Consider the following 17140-nt stretch of genomic DNA (forward strand, 5'->3'; position numbering starts at 1 on the left):
CCCGGCACAGTTCGTGCCCTCTTTAGATAATGTCAAAGTCCCAGCCTCCCCCTGATTTACTGGCCTAGCCTCCTCCCTGAGGCTCCCGTAATTAATTGGCAGCAAGAAATGTGCTGGATTTGGTTAAAATCCATTTCTGTCATGCGGCTACCCACCACCGCTTCCCTCCAACCTTAAAGTGGTTCATTAAATCACGCACAGATCCCTGCGGAGTGTGAGTCTAGTCAGGTCACCAGACACCCCATCCATCCTTAGCCCTGCTGCGTGATGCCCGAGCTCTGTTGGGCTTGGGGCATTCGAGTGGCCATAGATTCACCCAGTCACCTGTTTCTTCTTTCTCTGTCATCCAGTTGTTCACTTACTTTCAACTCACTCGCTTCCTTGCCTGCTCACTCAGTCCCTCAACATATCATCACGCTACTAATTCATTCCGTTGTCACACATTTGTTGTGAAGCAGCCCAGCTCCAGGAAAACTGTGGCCTTTGAGAGTCAGGCTCTTCTGGATGGGAATTCAGGCTTTTCCACCTACGAACTTGGACACGTTTCCCTGGGCAAGTTACTTAACTTCTCAGAGATGTGGTTTCTTCATCAATCAAATGCGCATGATGAAATCTACCTCCCAGGGCTGTCAGAGATAAATAGATTGCGGTAACCTGGTGCCTGGCACCCACTAGGCACTGAATAAATGGTAGCTATTTTGATTTTGGCGGGTGTGATGCCAGTTGCCGGGGTTTTGAATATCAGTGGCCTGAAGAAGATGATGGTCTGGTGGAGAAGAGAGCTCTGGCGCGCCAGCAGGAGGAGAAAGCTTGGCCAAAGACGCTGCCCAGTGCACAGTGTGGAGAAGTCAGTGGGGCTGGAGCACGAGTCCCTACGACCTTTCCATTTTACAGGCGAGGAAACTGAGACTCAGAGATTGTGTTCCCTCAGCTCATGAATGTGTAGTTTGGATCCAAACGCACGTCTGGCTGGTTTCTAAAGCCCATGTTCTTTATACTCTGCGACCCTGGGAAGAGCTGGCCCTTTGGAGGTGGGGACTGCAGGGCGGTGGCTCCCAGGGAACCAGGCTCTGGGTATTGGTCCGGGAAGAGGGCAGACGTGGATATTCCCCGAGCAGGTCTGGAGCAGCAAGATGTCAAGACATAGCAAAGACCTCTGCAGAGGTGCCTGAAGGGTCTTTCAAGGCTCCACGCTTTCTTTTCTGAGATCTGGTTCATCCTGCCCACAGCCTCCTCACCATCGTGCTCCTGCTGGGGCAGCGAGTTTCAGGAAGTCTGTCCTGTGTCCTCAGCAGACAGTCGCCCCTCATTCCCCAGCCCCTGCGCTGGGCTCTGGGAGGAGAGACAGGCAGCTGTGTTCCCTGTCTCCCACCTGGGCTGGCCAAGTGGTAGCCCCATGGCCATCAGAAGCCGCAGGCTGGTGGTACCACCTGTGCCTGGGGTGCTGGTGAAGGCAGCAGCAAGGAAGCAGTGGAGCTGGGCCCCGAGGACCAAGGTGGAGCTCCCAGGCAGGCCGGGGGAAAGTGGCCTCGGCAGAGGGACTCCACAGCTAGCTGGTAGGCCAGTGGGGCTCTAAGTCTTTTAGGAGCTCCGTGCTCAGTGAGTTGGGGGAGCCCAGAAGAGGAGGCAGGGTTCTCTGAGACCCACTTTGGAGAAGATGGGATGAAGAAAATGAGGGCCAAAGAGGGAGCGAGGGCTTCAGAGCCACACAGCCCAGTGAGAGCAGATGGACCCAACCCCATCTGGTGGCCAGGCGACCTAGCCCACCTGGACTGGTCAGGGCAGCCTTGGGGCGGAGTAGAGCTGGGAAGGTGGACTGACATTACCAAGGGGGAGAACTGCTGGTCTGGGGGGAGGCTGAGAGTGGGCTAGAAAGCGAGTCCTCTCTGAACCTCAGTTTCCTCTTTATAAAACGGGACGACACCTCCTCCGTGGGGCTGCCATGATTACGTGATGCAGCAATGCAGGTGGGGCCTGCTTGGAGGAAGAAATCGCCTGTGTCTGTTTCCCTTCCCTCTTTCCTGGCCTGTTTGTCTTCACCTTTTCGGGTTGGTCTGGGGAAAATCCTGCAATGCTCCCAGAAAGCCTGAGTCCTGGGATTTTGCCATGGCCCTGGCAGAGTTCCAGGGTGTTCTGAGTGGGTAATGGAACCGTCAGGGCACTGTTGGTGCAGCAGTCAAGGTTGGACAGAGCCAGGGGCCAGGATGGGGGTGCTGGGGACTAGAGCTGCACTGGAGACTGGGGTCCAGGGAGGGGCTGGGGCTGGGCAGGAACCTAGAATCTAGGGCCGTAAGGGGTGGGGGGCATTCCAAACCCAATGCTCAGACAGCCTCAGACAACCTCCGAGACGGTTCTAGTAATTGCCTCTTCCAGCCTTGAGACCAGAGACAATCTTGCTTTCAAAAGAGATTTTTTTTATTCCCACCCCCTCCCTCTTATTTCATTTTTTCAAATAAGGAGTTCATCCTGTGTTGGAGCCAAGAGGAGAGTTTAATGAAAATCGATGGAGAAATTAATGATGAGCAGCGGGGAGGGGAGGAGGGCTCAACTTCAAGTCTGAGAAGAAAAGCATCAGTGGCGAGGGATGGAGAAATTGCTGCCTGTCTCCAGGCAGCTCTCTCACCTCACCCCCGTTTCCCAGGGCAGCTTCTTGGGACTGAGATGCCCTGACATCTGAAGGGCCAGGCTGCAGACAGGGAGGCCTGGACCCAGAGACCCTGGGCAGGAGGGAGCAGGTTCTGGGGGATGGTGGGGAGGCTCTGTCTCTCTAGCTGCTGTTTTATAGGACTTCCTCTCTACTGCTTGCTCCTTGTAGGGCTGCAGATGGTCAGAAATAAGTCATATCTGCAAAAAAAGTAAACCAGTTTTTCTCATCCTTTTGCTCATTTGGTTCAAACGATCATTTTGCAAGGAAGGCAGGGAGAGATGGTCATGCCCATTTTACAGAAGGGGAAGTTGAGGCTGGAAGGCATAGAGACACTGGCAGAGGCAGAGCCTGGGGCTGAGAACCTCATTTTTGCTTATAGTTTCAGTTTGCTATGCCCCCCACCCCATTAGCCGAAAAGGACCATCGTGTGCAGACTCCAGAGCGAGGCAGCTACTTTATCTTCATGTAGTCAGTTCTAAATAAGTAAGTGAGGCTGGGTGGGGAGAGAGGACCTACGGATGCCAGGCAAGAACTCTGCTTAATTTGACTTGAAGCCCCTTCTTTACCTTGTAGTAGCTCCTAGAGAGAGGGAGAGAGAAAATGCCTCTGAATGGAGATCCAGATGTCTCCTCACCCTTCTTTAGGGCTCAACCCACCTACCCTTATCAGCTTCCGCCAGCTCTCACGCCCCCAGGTGTGGGCCTGCAACTGCCCTGGATGGCAGACTGTGCAGAGAACCCGAGGGTGCCAGGTCAGCTGTCTGTGCTGTGACTGTGGACAGGCAGACAGAAGTGGGGACTGACACTGTCACCTTCCTCAGCCCTGCAAAGGGGCTTTCTAGAGGGGGTGTGGCTCACTCCCTTCCCCACCTGCCAAGTCTCCCAACCCCTTCCATCTCCCTTGAGGGTATGGGTGGGGGGACTTGAGGGAGGCCAGGATGTGAAGAGGAGAGAACAGAATTAGGCACTCTGCCCCACTCCCCCCTCCTCTCCCTGTGAGATTCACTTAGAGATTAGGGGCCAGTATCGTCCAAACTGAAGGAAGGCCCTGCTGGCTCCGGGGCTGTGCTGCACTCCAAACCTGAGTTTGGAGAGGGCAGCCTCAGTCCTAAATGCAGCAACGGGCGAAGGCTCAGCTCAGCCGGGCCTCGGGTCCCCATGCGCTGTGCAACAGCGCCACCTGGTGGACAAGAGCAACAGCTGCAGCCCTGCCACGCCGCTTGTGTTGGGGAGAAGGGAGGCTGTGCCGCAGGGAAGCCAGGGCTGCTCAGGGCACTGGGCAGGGTGCAGAGGTGGGGCCTGCACCATCAGCACTGGCTTCCCCTTGGCTTCGGGAGTAGGGCCAGTGCCAGCTCGTAGGCCAGCAGGGGAAAGGAAGTCGCTGTAGCAGGGAGGGGAGACAGTGAGGAGATTGAGGGAAGATAGAAGGTGCAGGTTTGGGGGCAGAATTTAATGACGGAGGGCCCATTTCCTGGGAACAGCCTGGCACCAACAGCACAGAGCAGGCCAGCCCTCAAAGCACAGAGGCAGCAGGAACCAGCATCCGCCATCCCTTGACAGCAGGTGGTGGGTCCTCTGGTCACACACACAGAGACAGAGACGAGGAGAGGGAAGAATGATGAGAAAGAGGAAGAGACTTATAGGACAAGAGAAAGAGGGGCAATGGAAAGACCCACACAGATAATGAACACACAGTTTCCAAAGAAGTGTTTCATTCTCCCCTGGGCTACTTTAAAAGTACAAATAATTAGTTTGGGTCTTCCCTGGCGGTCCAGTGTTTAAGACTCTGTACTTCCACTGCAGGGGTGCAGGGGATCCCATGTACCGCGCCCGGCACGGCCAAAAAAAAAAAAAGTACAGATAATTAGTTTGAAGCCTTGTGATAGCTGGACATGCAGTGCCCTGCTTGTGGCCTGCTTGGACATATAGTGATCTCTCATGATGGTTTTAATTTTCACCTCCCTGACAAGTAATAATTTTGAGCAATTTTTCTATATCCTTATCGACCATTCGGTTATCTTCTGTGAAATGTCTGTTTGACACTTTTGCCCATTAAAAAAATGAGTTGTTTTTCTTATTGATTTATAAGTTTCAAAAATACATATTTTACATACAAACCCTTTGTCAGATACATGTATTGAGAATACATATTCTCAGTCCATGGTTTGCTTTTTCATTCTCTTAATGGTGTCTTCTGATGGATAGAAATTAACTTTGATAAAGTCCAATTTATTGATCTTTTCTTTTGTAGTTAGTGCTTCTTGTCTCCATTTAAGAAAGGTTTGTGTTCCCCCAAATCATGAAGAGAGTCTCCTATATTTTCTTCTAGGAGCTTTATTATTTTACTTTTCACATTTACGTCAATGGTCTATTTCAAATTAAATTTTTTTGGTGTTCAAGATTCAGTGTTTTTCCATATGATATCCAATTGAGCCAGCACCATTTATCAAAAAGACCATCTTCTCACCACTGAATTAAAGTGGTGCCTTTGTTGTAGGTAAAGTGATGACGCAGGTATGAGTCTGTTTCTGGACTATTTTTCTGTTCGGTTAATCTTTCTTTCCATCCTTGTACCAATATGGCACTGGCTGAGTCCCTGTAGTCTATAATAAATTTTAATATTTGGTAGTATAGATCCTCCAATTTTGTTCTTGTTTAAGATTATCCTGGTAATTCTAAGTTCTTTACATTTCTATATATAATTTAAGATTTTGAGATTTTGATTGGCATTTCTTTAAATTTGTAAATAAATTTTGGGATAATTGACTTCTTAAACAGTATAGGGTATTCCAGTCAATAAATGCAGCATACCTCTCTACTTATATAGACTGTATTTAATTTCAGCGATGTTTTAAGTTTTTAGTGTTGACATCTTGCATATCTTTTTTAAGACTTATTTCTAGGTATGTTTTTATGCTAATGTAAGTGTTATTTAAAATTTTTTATTTTCTAATTGTTGTTAATACATAGAAAATACAATTTTGAATATTGTATCTAATGATCTTGCTAAATTCACTTATTAATTTTAATGGTGTGTAGATTCTTTTGGATTTTATACAGGTTTGGATTATGTACATGTGTACACAATCATGTGATCTATAAATTATGACAGTTTCACTTTCTCTTTTGCAATCATTATACCTTTTTATTTCTTTCTGTTTTCTTGTTGCATTGGCTAGGGGCACTGTAAAATGTTAAATAGGAGTGGCCATAATGGCTATCTCTGTCTTGTTACTGATTTCAGGGGGAATGCTTTTGATATTTCATTCACTGTTTCATTAAGTGGATATTATCATTTTAAGGATTAGAATACTGAGGCTTAGAGAAGATGAGTAACTTGCTCATTTTACCAAGTCAGCAAGTAGCACAGTTGAGTTATGAACCCAGGTTTTTCTTACTCCTAGGCTTGTGCAACTTCCACTGTACCACAGCTACCTCTAGAGGAGACGTGCTTAACCCAGGATCTCCATTAGAGTCACTTGAGGAGTCTTTAAAAATACTGATGCCAAGACTCCACCTAAGACCAATTACATCAGAATTTCTGGTGGTGAAGCCCAGGCATTAGTATTTTAAAACTTCCCCATATGATTCCAATCATCTGAGAACCAGGCAAATAACCACTGATCTAGAAGCCCATTGGCACAGTTCAGATCCCAGCTGTGCCAGTTGTGCTTTGCTGAAAACTTGGTACTTTCACATCAGCACATGCCTAGTAACCCTCACCCAAAGGGAAATGAACTTTTTCTTAGTCACCTTTTGATACCTTCTCACAAACTCCACTCCTTCCACTACCCAATGCCTCCAGGGCATCTTTTCGACAATCTGCTTTAAGGAAAATCACTTGCTTGACAGGGAAATTATTTTCCATTTATATTCTTAAGTGATTTAATTCTTGATTTCTTTCCACCTCAATAACTCACCTCACTGACTTCGCTGCCAAGCTGGTTATATAATCCTTTTCATCCATTGTTCCATTCCCTATTACATAGTCATATTTGTTTTTGTCTATTTTGACATTTGGCTTTTAATCAAAGATTCTTGTTTGAAAAAGCAAAAGAAGTTGAGTGGGGTCTGGATGTGTTCATTTGGGAGGAAGATAGTGTTATCCTCCTGAAGGCCCATTTCACTTTCTATGGCTTTCTACGGCTTTCTACTGGGCTCCCAGCTCTACCACCACTCCTTAGAACAAATACGTCATTTTATAAAGTGAGCCTGTAACCCCTTACATTGTTCACAGAATTTGCCCTGAACCTTGCCCTCATCAGATCCTGCTTCTGGCCCATGGGTTCCTTTATTCCACCGAATGTTTTGCCCTGTCCCTTGGCCCTGACTTGTCTTTGCTTCCTCGGGCATGACCCTGTTTCCCTCTCTGACTGTGCCTGAATTTTCCCTTTGGCTGTACTCTGGGCAGACAGATCCATCCATGAGCAGGATTCCAACTGCTTTGTGGTTCCCACTTGTCTTTTATGTTTTCTGCAAGCTTTTGGTATCCAAGTGGACAGAAAGGTGAAGGAGGAAATTTGGGGGGTCTTTAGGTCATGCTCCCCCACTGAAGCTGAGTTATCACTGCATTTGCATGAATCTGTTTATCTGTTACGACAATCAACTCCTCTGCCTTTCCCTAAAAAGTAAACATACAAAAAGGAATTAGGAAGGAGTAGACCAGCACCAGTGATATATGATGGGCCTTTGTATACTAACCAGGGTCCCTTTGATATTCACATTAAAGCCACCACTGATGCTTTTCTAAAAACCAGTAGGAGGACATTGCTCATAAATTGGACGTGATGTTTACGGTACACTTGGATTCCTCAGCTGCGTGGTTTCCACGCTCCTTCCCCCACTGCCCAGGGAGACTCTCGGAGTCCACCCATTTCCTCTGTAGCAGATTCCTGTGGCATCAATCCTACGGCCCAGGTAGGGACCAGGCCAGACCATCCTCACCACCCCATGAACATCCTCCCATGAGGAACGCTTGTCCTCTGCCCAGGCCCATTCCACGCTAGGTAAAAGCTAATTACCTCTAAGTGCTCCCAGCAGCAATTTCTTGAGGGATGTGAAAGTGCTTTGATTAGATTGTTCTCTTGGCATCATTCAGTTTATGACTGAGGATGGGAAGTGGGCGTTTGGGGATGGAGACTTTCCAGAAATGGGATCAGGGTTGGAGGAAGCTGGCTCAGGCTGGGCTACTCCCAGGCCCTCCCTGGAGCTGAGTTGAGCAGCCCTCACTGACCTGGCCCTCTCACCAGCTTCTCCCTACGTTGCCCCACCAAAGGCCCCACAGCGCGGCCACAGGGCCAGGAGTGGGGAGACCAGGATGGGAGTCCCGGCCCTGGCGTTACCTTGCTTCGTGGCCTGGGCAGTCTCTTCCCCACCCTGTGCCTCTGTTTCCTCATCATTCAGCCCACACCTCACAAGTTAACCACTGTGTGTCAGGCCTCCGCTGGGTACTAGAGACCAGAGAAGATTCAGTACAGGAGCTGCCCTGAGCAGCTCAGATCTAGTGCAGGGATGGGCACGTAAGCTGGGGAAGATGATCCAGCACGATAAGTGCTCTAGTTGTGGGCACACCAGAGTGGTGTGGCAGCTGGGAGAACAGAGACCCTCTGTCTGGGGGAGGAAGGTGCATGTTCACAGAGGAGGTGACGTCTCACCTGGGTCTGAGAGGGAGCGAAGAGGGAAGGCAGGGCAGATGAGCAGTCCAGCTGAAAGTGAACTGGGTTTGAGATGCCTGTGAAATATCCCAGAAAATTAGTTTTAGAACTGAACATCGAGAGACTCAGTAGCAGGCTGGAAATGTAGATGTGGATCTTGGGAAAGGAGGTCAGGGCTGGAGGGCTAGGGGGTCATCATAGTGAGTCACTGAGGCCACTTGGTTTGGGTGCTATTGACTGAGGTGGTACAAAGTGGGCTGATGGCAAAACCTGTGGCTAAGAAGCGGTTAGCTGGGAGGAGGTGAGCCCAAAAGTGGATATTGTGGGGGCCCAGGAAGGAGAGAGGCCTAGATAGAGAGAGTTCTCAGCAGGGGGAGGTGATTCAGAAAGGCCAAATAAGAGAGGAATGGACAGGCTGGGCTTTGTACCAGTCAAGTTCCCAAATCCTTTTAAGCATATGATCTCTCCCTCCACCCCCCACCTTTGGTTTCTCTATGTGTCTGTCTTTCTCTGTCTCTTATTTTGTTCCTGATTCATCTCTGTATCAGTCTGCCTAGTTTAGCATCTATCACAATAAGGTGCTCAGTTACTGTTTGTTGAACATTAGAGATGCATGGGTGGTACCTTTTCTCTCTGTTCCCTTCTCAGCAATTGTAATTATTAATCTTATTGTTCCTGGTCAGGTATTAAAAGAGGAGTCACTGACCTTTTAGAAGTTCTAGTTCTGGGCTGCATGACCCAAAGTTGTCCAAGCAAGCGGGTAAACTTGTGGGCCCCAACCTACAGGGCTGAGGTTCTCCATGGGGTCTCAGGCCCAGAGGAGCCTGCAGAAAGGAGCCCTGGAGAGAAGCCCAGTTGGGAGACCTCAGCTGGGGCAGGCGAAGTGAGGCGAGCTAGGATTCAGGGCCCCAAGTCTAGGAGAGATGACTGCAACCGCCAGGTGGGGATAAGGTGGAGTGATGGCGCCACCATGTGGCAGGCACTGTACATGCATTCTCTTAGTTAACAATTCCAGATTTCGGCATCCTCTGGGGTTGGTATTTTTATTCCCATTATATATAAAGGCTCAAAGTAGGTACCAAAAATTGTCTGGCTAGTAAGATATGGCAGCAGGATTCAGACCCAGGTAGGTGTGACTCCAGAGCCTGTGCGTATTCTGACACTACAGCAATTGGTTCAGGCACTGGGAGGCCCAGAGCCCTGTGGTGGAGGGCCCCTCAGGGCCTTCTGCTTGATAAGCTGCACTGGGTTGGAGTTGCTGAGACGGTGATGGATACGGAGATCAATTTGGGCTGGTGGCAGCTTGCTAGCAGGAGGCCAAGTGGCCAGTCAGTGGCATCAGAGCCAGAGGCCTGGGCAGTTGGCCCACATGACAATCCAGGGTCACTTTCCTGGGGTCAGGAATCTGTGGAATCCATGTTCCCAAGCCGGCTGTTCTCCAAAGCTGCCCCTTCCTATAGTGGGCTTCACTTACGATATCCCCTCCATCTGCAATGCCATTTCTTTACCTTCACTTGTCTAAAGTGTGTCCTCACTTAGGACACACCTAGGTCCCATTTTCTGTCTTGCATTTTTTTCCCTTTATTGAAAGCCTACTATGTGCAAGGCCTGGAGAAGTCACGGGTACACAAGCTGTGGTCCCCAGGCTTGCAGAGCTTCCAGGAAGATGTCAGAGACAGCCAGACAGAAAAGGGAGTGGAGAATCACATCCCAGGGTGCTTCTCCAAATTGCTGGTGTATAAAGTCGGCTTCAGACCTTGTTAAAAAGCAGATTCCAGGCCTCCCCAGAGAGCCTGGTTGAATAGGTCTGGGTGCGGCCCAGGAATGTGTTTTGAAGAAACTCTTAGTGAATTTGGTGTCAACCACAGATGCCACTTGGAGAAACATGGCCATCCCGTGTGATAAATGCTGTTATGACAGTAGATGCGCCTGGACATGAGCTCCGAGGAGGGCCGCCTCCCCGAGCTGGGGTGTGGGCGTTAAGTCAGAGGGGCTTCCAGGAGGTCGCCCACGGAGCATCCTCACCAGAGGTCACATTGTGCAATAGTCATTTGAGGACGGGTCACTTGTCCCTGCCCCGCTGCTCCAGCACAAAGCCTGGCACTCAGCATGTGCTCAGGGAGATTGTGCTCAGGGAGATTGTGCTCAGGGAGCTTGCTGAGTGGCAGTCGGGGCTGGGAAGCATGCCTAGTGCGCAGGGCCTGGGGGCACAGACGCTCCGGGACCACCAACCTCTTGGCCTCTCTGGTGCGTTCAGATTGGCCCATCTCCCAGCAGACGCTGGGGGTTAGGTTTGGGTCTGACCAGCGTTCCCAGCTGGGTCTGAGATGCAACTCCATCTGCACCCAAGATGAGGTTAGGGAATAGGATTGGCTGAGACATTCCCCCACTAGAGACCCTGTTGCTCCCTAGCTACTGCCTTGGGTGGTGCTGGAAGGAGGAAGGGGATGAACCAGATAAGCCTAAGAGGCATCTTAGGTTGGCAGTAAGAGGGGTGCTGCTCCCTGTTTCTAGGCCCAGAGTAGCCCCCATGTCCGCCCCTGGGCCCAGGTGAGGCCTGTTCGTCAAACACCTGGCACGGGCCCAGTCCTGCAGGGCCTGCTGGCTCCTGTTTGCTCTTTTATTAAGCACATCCAGGTGAGTTTTATTGCAGACAGTTCCCCGGGCTCCTGTTTCCACATTCGTCTCTTTTGAGTCCGAGATTGCCACAGGCTTTCACAATTAATGGACCGAAGGCTCCCAAGAACATTTAAGGGAGGCCCAGAACATGGTGGGGATAATTAGTCAAACAAACTGAGAGCAGCCGAAGCTGAGTGGCAGGAAGTAAGGGAGCAGGGACAGGAGCGGGGACAGGAGCCCGGGCCTCGGCAGGTGTAGGGCAGCAGCTCAGGCGCCTCCTCTCCTCACCTCACCTCACCTCACCCTGGCTCTTTCCCTGCCTCGCCCCTCCCCCCTCCGATCCCTCACAAGGGAAGGTCTCCTTGGCCCTTGGTGGCAGGGTCCCCAGGCAGGCGGGTGTCCCGGGGCGTCGAAGGGCTGCAGGAGCCCTGCTGAGCTAACCTTGGCAAGTTACTGCCTTTTCTCTAGACAAATCTCACCTGCTCACCTTTGCTGGAGGCTGGGGTCTGAGCTCAGGTGTCACGTCTTAGAAGGCAGTGTGATGCCTCTTCAAAACCATGGGCTTTGAGACTAGACCATTGTGGTTCAAATCCCAAACCAACTGCTTTTAAAGTCTGCGATCTTGGGTAAGTCAATGAACCTTGCTGTGTCTCAGTTTCTGCATCTGTAAGTTGAAGATAATAATAACACTGACCTCAGAGGGTTATTAAAAGGATGGATGGTACAATAACACATACGCTGTACGTAACAGCACTGCCCTCAGAAGGCTGTTATGAGGATTAATGGTGTAGTAACACATGCACCGTGTAGCTGGCCTGTATCAAGCGCTCAGTAAGCGGAAGTTATTATGCCAAGAGCAGGTCCGACTGGGGCAGAACTGGAAGCTGCAGTCTTTATCTGGCATTCAGCTCCCACTCTACCCAGGTCTGTTTCTCTCTGGTGGGGCAGAGAGAACAAGGCGTCCAGGGGAGCAACCCTCTCTCTGCGGGGAAGGTGGTGGAGGACAGGATGCGGGAGGAAAGACGCTGAGCTCAGCCTGCTGCTGACCCACGGAGGGGAGGAGGGGGCCAACATTGTTAAGCATCGCTTCTGGATCCAGCATCACCTGCTTCATCTCTTTAGCTCCTCACACCTTGTTGGTGGATGAGGAAACAGTCTCAGAGAGGCTGAGTGACCAAGCGAGAGGGAGCTAGGATGTGAACTCAGGGACGTGAGATTTCTAAGAGATTGTTCTTTCTACTACAATTCGCTGTGGTGGGTGCCCCGGCCTAGCCCCTGGACACCTGCTGATGTCCACCATCTAAGATGCCATGGGAAGTCAGTGATCTCTTTGGAGCCAACGGATAAGCCCCCAGAGTCACTGGGGTCCAGGCTTGACTGTGAGTCTGTCTCATTATTATCATGAGCACGTCTCTCCCCAAATGCACAGGGCTGTGCCCTCTCTCCATCTGCAGGTGGATGGTGTTCTGTGCTTGGCTGACATCCTGACTGACGACAGCCACTCGGAAGCCACGCGGGCTGAGGCTGCGGCTGTGGTCGCCCAAGTCACCTCCCCACACCTGCCCTTCACCCAGCACCTCAGCAGCTTCCTGGAGAGCATGGAGGAGATCGTGACAGCCCTCGTTAGTGAGTCATCCGGGGCTGGAGGGGACCGTTGGGTGAGGAGGGCCTTGTCACAGTTGTCTTTAGGAAGGACAGGAAGGTCTCCCTGTCCCCCCCGCCACTGCACCCACATATCTCCTGCACACAGATCACACTAGCTGAAATCCCACCATTGAAGTATCAGAGTCAGGCCTTAAAGAGCTCTGTTGTCAAGTCTTCTATTGAAGCATTTGCAGCCCTCCAAGAAGCTCCTTGAATTGACTTCAGATTGGGATTAATTGGCCTTTCAAACAGGAGAACAGGACAAGCCCCAGGGAAGAGTGGGGCCTCAAATGTTGAGGTCCAGATCCTTATCCAGAGAGATTCTGATGGGCTTTGCTCCTGAGATCTCAGTCTATGGTACCCGGTACCCAGCGAATGTGGCAGCAGTGACTGGGGGCAAGCGGCTTCTCAGAGAGCAGCTGTTCCCCACCACCTGCTGCTTGCAATCCCACCGCTGGCCTCACTTCCTGGGGCCCTGACAACTTTGACCCTTTTAGGGTCCCCTATTCAGACGTGTGTGCTCCTGGCAGGAGAATCAGAGCCCCATATCTAGAATGTAATCTTCCTGCAAACCTGCAGGAACTAGGAGGACTCACCTGGATGACAATCCTCAGGAAACTTGTTTTGCAAACCACATCCTTTCTTTGATAAGTTCCAGCGATGCTCTGGGTTTCTACTTCGATCCCTTTCTCTGTCACTGTCTCTCTATCTGTATCTCACTGAAACTGAATGAAAATTGATCTCATCAGAAAATGTAGGGTTGGTGCTTGGAGTTACCAAAGCAGGGTTGGGAATATCTGGAAAAGCACAAATTTAGGAGCGGCACAGAACAGGGGACTTGGAGTCAGAACACTTGGACTTGGAGTTTTGTCTTTGATGAATCCATCCAACAAAAAGCTCTTGACTGGCAGCCCTGTGCAGGCTGTGTGAGATTCTGCCACTCATTTGCCATGTCACATTGCAGAGCTCACTTTACAATTTTCCTATTATATGAAACAAGGGGTCAGGACCTGTTTCTCTCAAGGTTCCTTCTCGCTCTAGAATTCTCAGATCTGCAAGTACTTTGCACGCAGGAAGCATCAGTTAAGTTGATTTAATGGCTGATTCTAGTTACTGTGGTCGTGGCATCCACAGGCCAGGCTGGGAGAAATCAACTTGTCAACATCTACATTGATTCAAAGTTGAGAAAACACAGAAGCCAATTGTTCAAAGTCTTGGCTGGAGGGAACGCAAGAGGCCATCAAGTTTAATGCCCACCCTAGAAGAGAAGAAACCTAGGCCCAGAGGGGTTGAGGAACTTTCTCAAGGCCACATAACAGTGTTAGGATTCACTTACACCAGCGGTGTCGTACTCAGTCATGTGCCAGAGCCCGGCAGGAAACATAAATGAGGTGAAGAGGCCAGATGGAAGAAGAAAATAAGGAGATTTCAGTCCTGTATTGAATTTAAAAGCACGTGCAGTGACTAAAGAGGGGCAATCACTGATAAATTCCAGTTCATTGTTGCCATGTAGGAAAGGCCAATTTAAAAAAAAGACAAAAATCCTAAGTTTTATGGAAAACCTCCCAGTTTATAAATGATAGCAAATACTAAATCAAAACATATATATTCCAAACAACCTTTCATTATTGCCATATGTCCATTTCTACTTTGCCCGGGCTGGATTTCTCCCCGGAGAAGAGGAGTCTCCCTATTTATTTCACCCTGATGAAGATGTGTGGTGGAGTCCGCCCTGAGAGTCAGCAGATGGGATTTATCTTCTGGGCAGGTAGCCAGGGCTCTGTTCTTTGGTGGGAAATAGTCCTCCAATTTCTTGCCATTCCCTGGAAGCATTTATAAATGAGTCACTGGAATCCTCAATTTAATCTTCCTAACACATCCCAGGTGATTCAGCCTGTAGTTCAAATAAATGTGCATTAAAATTAAAAGGCACTTAGATGGTTGTGTTAATAATTGCTGTGTTGGCAGCAATGGTGACTCGTAAGAATGAGGGTGGGTGTTCGGACCTAGAAGAAATCTTGCAACAAAGTGGGCTGTGAGTTGTACGGTCTTACCCCACACCCTGGACGTAGGGAGGTGGCATGGAAGGGCTGACCCTAGTTGTTCCCCCCAAATCAGAGGATAAAGCAGTCATTGGAAAGGGGAAATCAGAGTTCTTAATTCCTTGGCTAACGTGCTGCCCCAGCCCAGGGTGGCTAGATCAAGATGCTAAGTATTTTAATAGTCATACCTGGGCTGCGGGGAGCAGCGTTGCCCAGAAGCAGGCATTGCCCTCCTGATAGAAATGAAACTAGATCTACAGGAGCATCACTGGGAATGAGGCAAAGAGGCCCAGAGACAAGAGGCAGCCTGGAATGTAGAAAGAGTGGGGACTTTGGGGTCAAGCAGTTTGATTCCAGCCCCCTTCCCCCCCAAATTACCATCATTCCTCAGTTCCACAATTTTGGGAAAATCATTTAACATTTGAATCCTCTGTTCCTTCATCTATAAAATTGTGATAAAAAATTGGGTTGTTGTGAGGATGGAATGGGTTAGTGAGGTCAAGCATGTACAGCAGTGCCTGGCACAGAATTAACATTCAGTCGGAGGTCGCTGCTGCTGCTACTACCGGCTTCTCTGTGTCTCAGCTTCTACATCTAAATGAAGTCGACCACTTTCTGCTCTAAGGGTGCTCAGAAATTAATGGCACTGTGTAAGACACACTGCAGGGGTTCAACTAATGCTATTTTCTGTCCCTTTAAAGGCAGGGACCAGAAACTGCATGCACTGGAAGGTGCCAAGAGGTGCCAGGTTTAATGCCAGAACCTAGAAGTAGACTCTTTGGAAGCAAGAACTAGAGATCAGGATAGAACACAGCTCAACTCTGCCCCTAAAGCTTTCTTTCTCTCTTGTGGCTATTTTCTTGAAGTATGGCTTCTCTTCCTGTATTTTCATAGAGGTGCTGTCAGTAGGAGGGGCCTGGACCCAGGAAGCACCTTGATTAGCGGTCAAGTTGGGGCTGAGGGTCAGAAGTCAGGTCCATTGGGATGGGTGGGCAGCACCATGGTTCCTTGTATGCCTTGTCCAAGGCAGGAGTCCATTCTAGGTCATGTGGAGCCCATGGGGGAATGTGTTAGGTGGGGAAGGGATGCAGGGTTTGGGGGTGGTCCTCTCCTCCTTAAAGACCCTCAGTACAATTACAGATGGTAAGTGGGGGGATACGGTTAGGATTGGGTTACGGCCACTCGGATCAGAGAGAAAGAGCCTGACGTTCAGGGGCTTGGTGTAGGACTTTTCTGCAGCCAGGTGACCCTTATCCTGGGACCAAAAGGAAATCCTGAAACTTTGCTGATGGCAGCTGGAGAGGTAGTGTTTTGATGTTTTAACTTCAGCCTCTTCTTCAAGGCAAATTCAGCAGGTCTAGTGAACGCTACTGGAGACACACACATGGACTAGGAGCTCTTTCCTGCCTCAGGGCCTTTGCACATTCTGTTCCTTTGGCTTGGAACATGCTCTTCTCCCCGATATTCTCATGACTGCTTCATTTTTTCCCCTCAGGTCTCAGCAGTAAAGTCACTTTCTTAGGGAGACCTTCCTTACGCACCCAACGGGCCTCTAGTTATTCTCCGTCTTAGCGCTTGTTTATTTCCTCCTTCACATTTATTAGTTTGCAGTTATTTATATTAGTTTTTTAAAAATTCATTTTGTCTTGCCCACTAGTAGGATGTAAGCTTAACAGGAGCAAAGACCTGACCTGTTTTGTTTGCCAGCCCATCCCAAAACACCAGGGTGCCAGGTACATAGTGTTCACTCAGTAAATACCTGTTGGATGGAGTGATTAGGACGCACACATAAGGTTTCAAATGCCAGCCCTGCTACTTATGTAGGAAGACACATTTCCCTCTCCAGTAACTACTTTCTTCATCTGTAAAATGGGAATTATAACACCTGCCCAAATTTTCTCCCAGAGCTATTGTGGGAACCAAATGAGGTAACTGATATGAAAGCGCTCGGCAGTGAAGCTGTTTTCTTCCTCTTCACCATCCAGAACTGTGCCAAGAGGCCTCGTCTGGGGAAGTCTTCCTGCTGGCCTCTGCGGCCCTTGCCAACATCACCTTCTTTGACACGATGGCCTGTGAGATGCTCCTGCAACTGAAGGCCATCCGCGTCCTCCTGGAGGCCTGCAGCGACAAGCAGAGAGTAGACACGCCTTACACCCGGGACCAGGTGAGCAGCTCAGGGGGGACCAGGCCCAGAACCTGTAAACGTGAAGTCAGAGGGCAGGAGGCCAGGGCTTAGGTTCTGGGCTGCAGCTCACTGTCGGTCCTGTTAGTAGCAATCTGGGGGAAGGTAAAGGAATATGTTTTCAACATGCCTTGTTGCCCTTGGAGCTTCTCCACAAGCCCATTCCCACCCTCCTTTCCCATCCCAACCACTAGAGAGACTTCCTCCATCTCCATCCAGACCTGTCCATCCTAAGAGCCAGAGAGGTGCCATGGGAAGATCCCTGGACCTCCTCCAAATGTCTGTATCCAGCCGTGTGGGCACCTACCTGTCTGACATTGTACCTGCAGCGAGTTTCTTCCTTTCTCTGCCTC

At 49.8% G+C, this 17140-nt stretch overlaps 1 protein-coding gene across 2 annotated transcripts in view; it reads left to right on the forward strand.

The window, feature by feature from the left end:
* Positions 1-17140, forward strand: part of INSC (INSC spindle orientation adaptor protein) — a 120878-nt gene that overhangs the window by 82386 nt on the left and 21352 nt on the right. For both annotated transcript variants that reach the window (XM_059929571.1, XM_059929572.1), the window contains exons 8-9: positions 12374-12545; positions 16591-16769. In XM_059929571.1, coding sequence (XP_059785554.1) covers positions 12374-12545; positions 16591-16769 — 351 coding nt within the window. The remainder of the gene's footprint in view (positions 1-12373; positions 12546-16590; positions 16770-17140) is intronic.

Source organism: Balaenoptera ricei, chromosome 8 (assembly GCF_028023285.1).
Source record: "Balaenoptera ricei isolate mBalRic1 chromosome 8, mBalRic1.hap2, whole genome shotgun sequence".
Classification (NCBI taxonomy): Eukaryota; Metazoa; Chordata; class Mammalia; order Artiodactyla; family Balaenopteridae; genus Balaenoptera; species Balaenoptera ricei.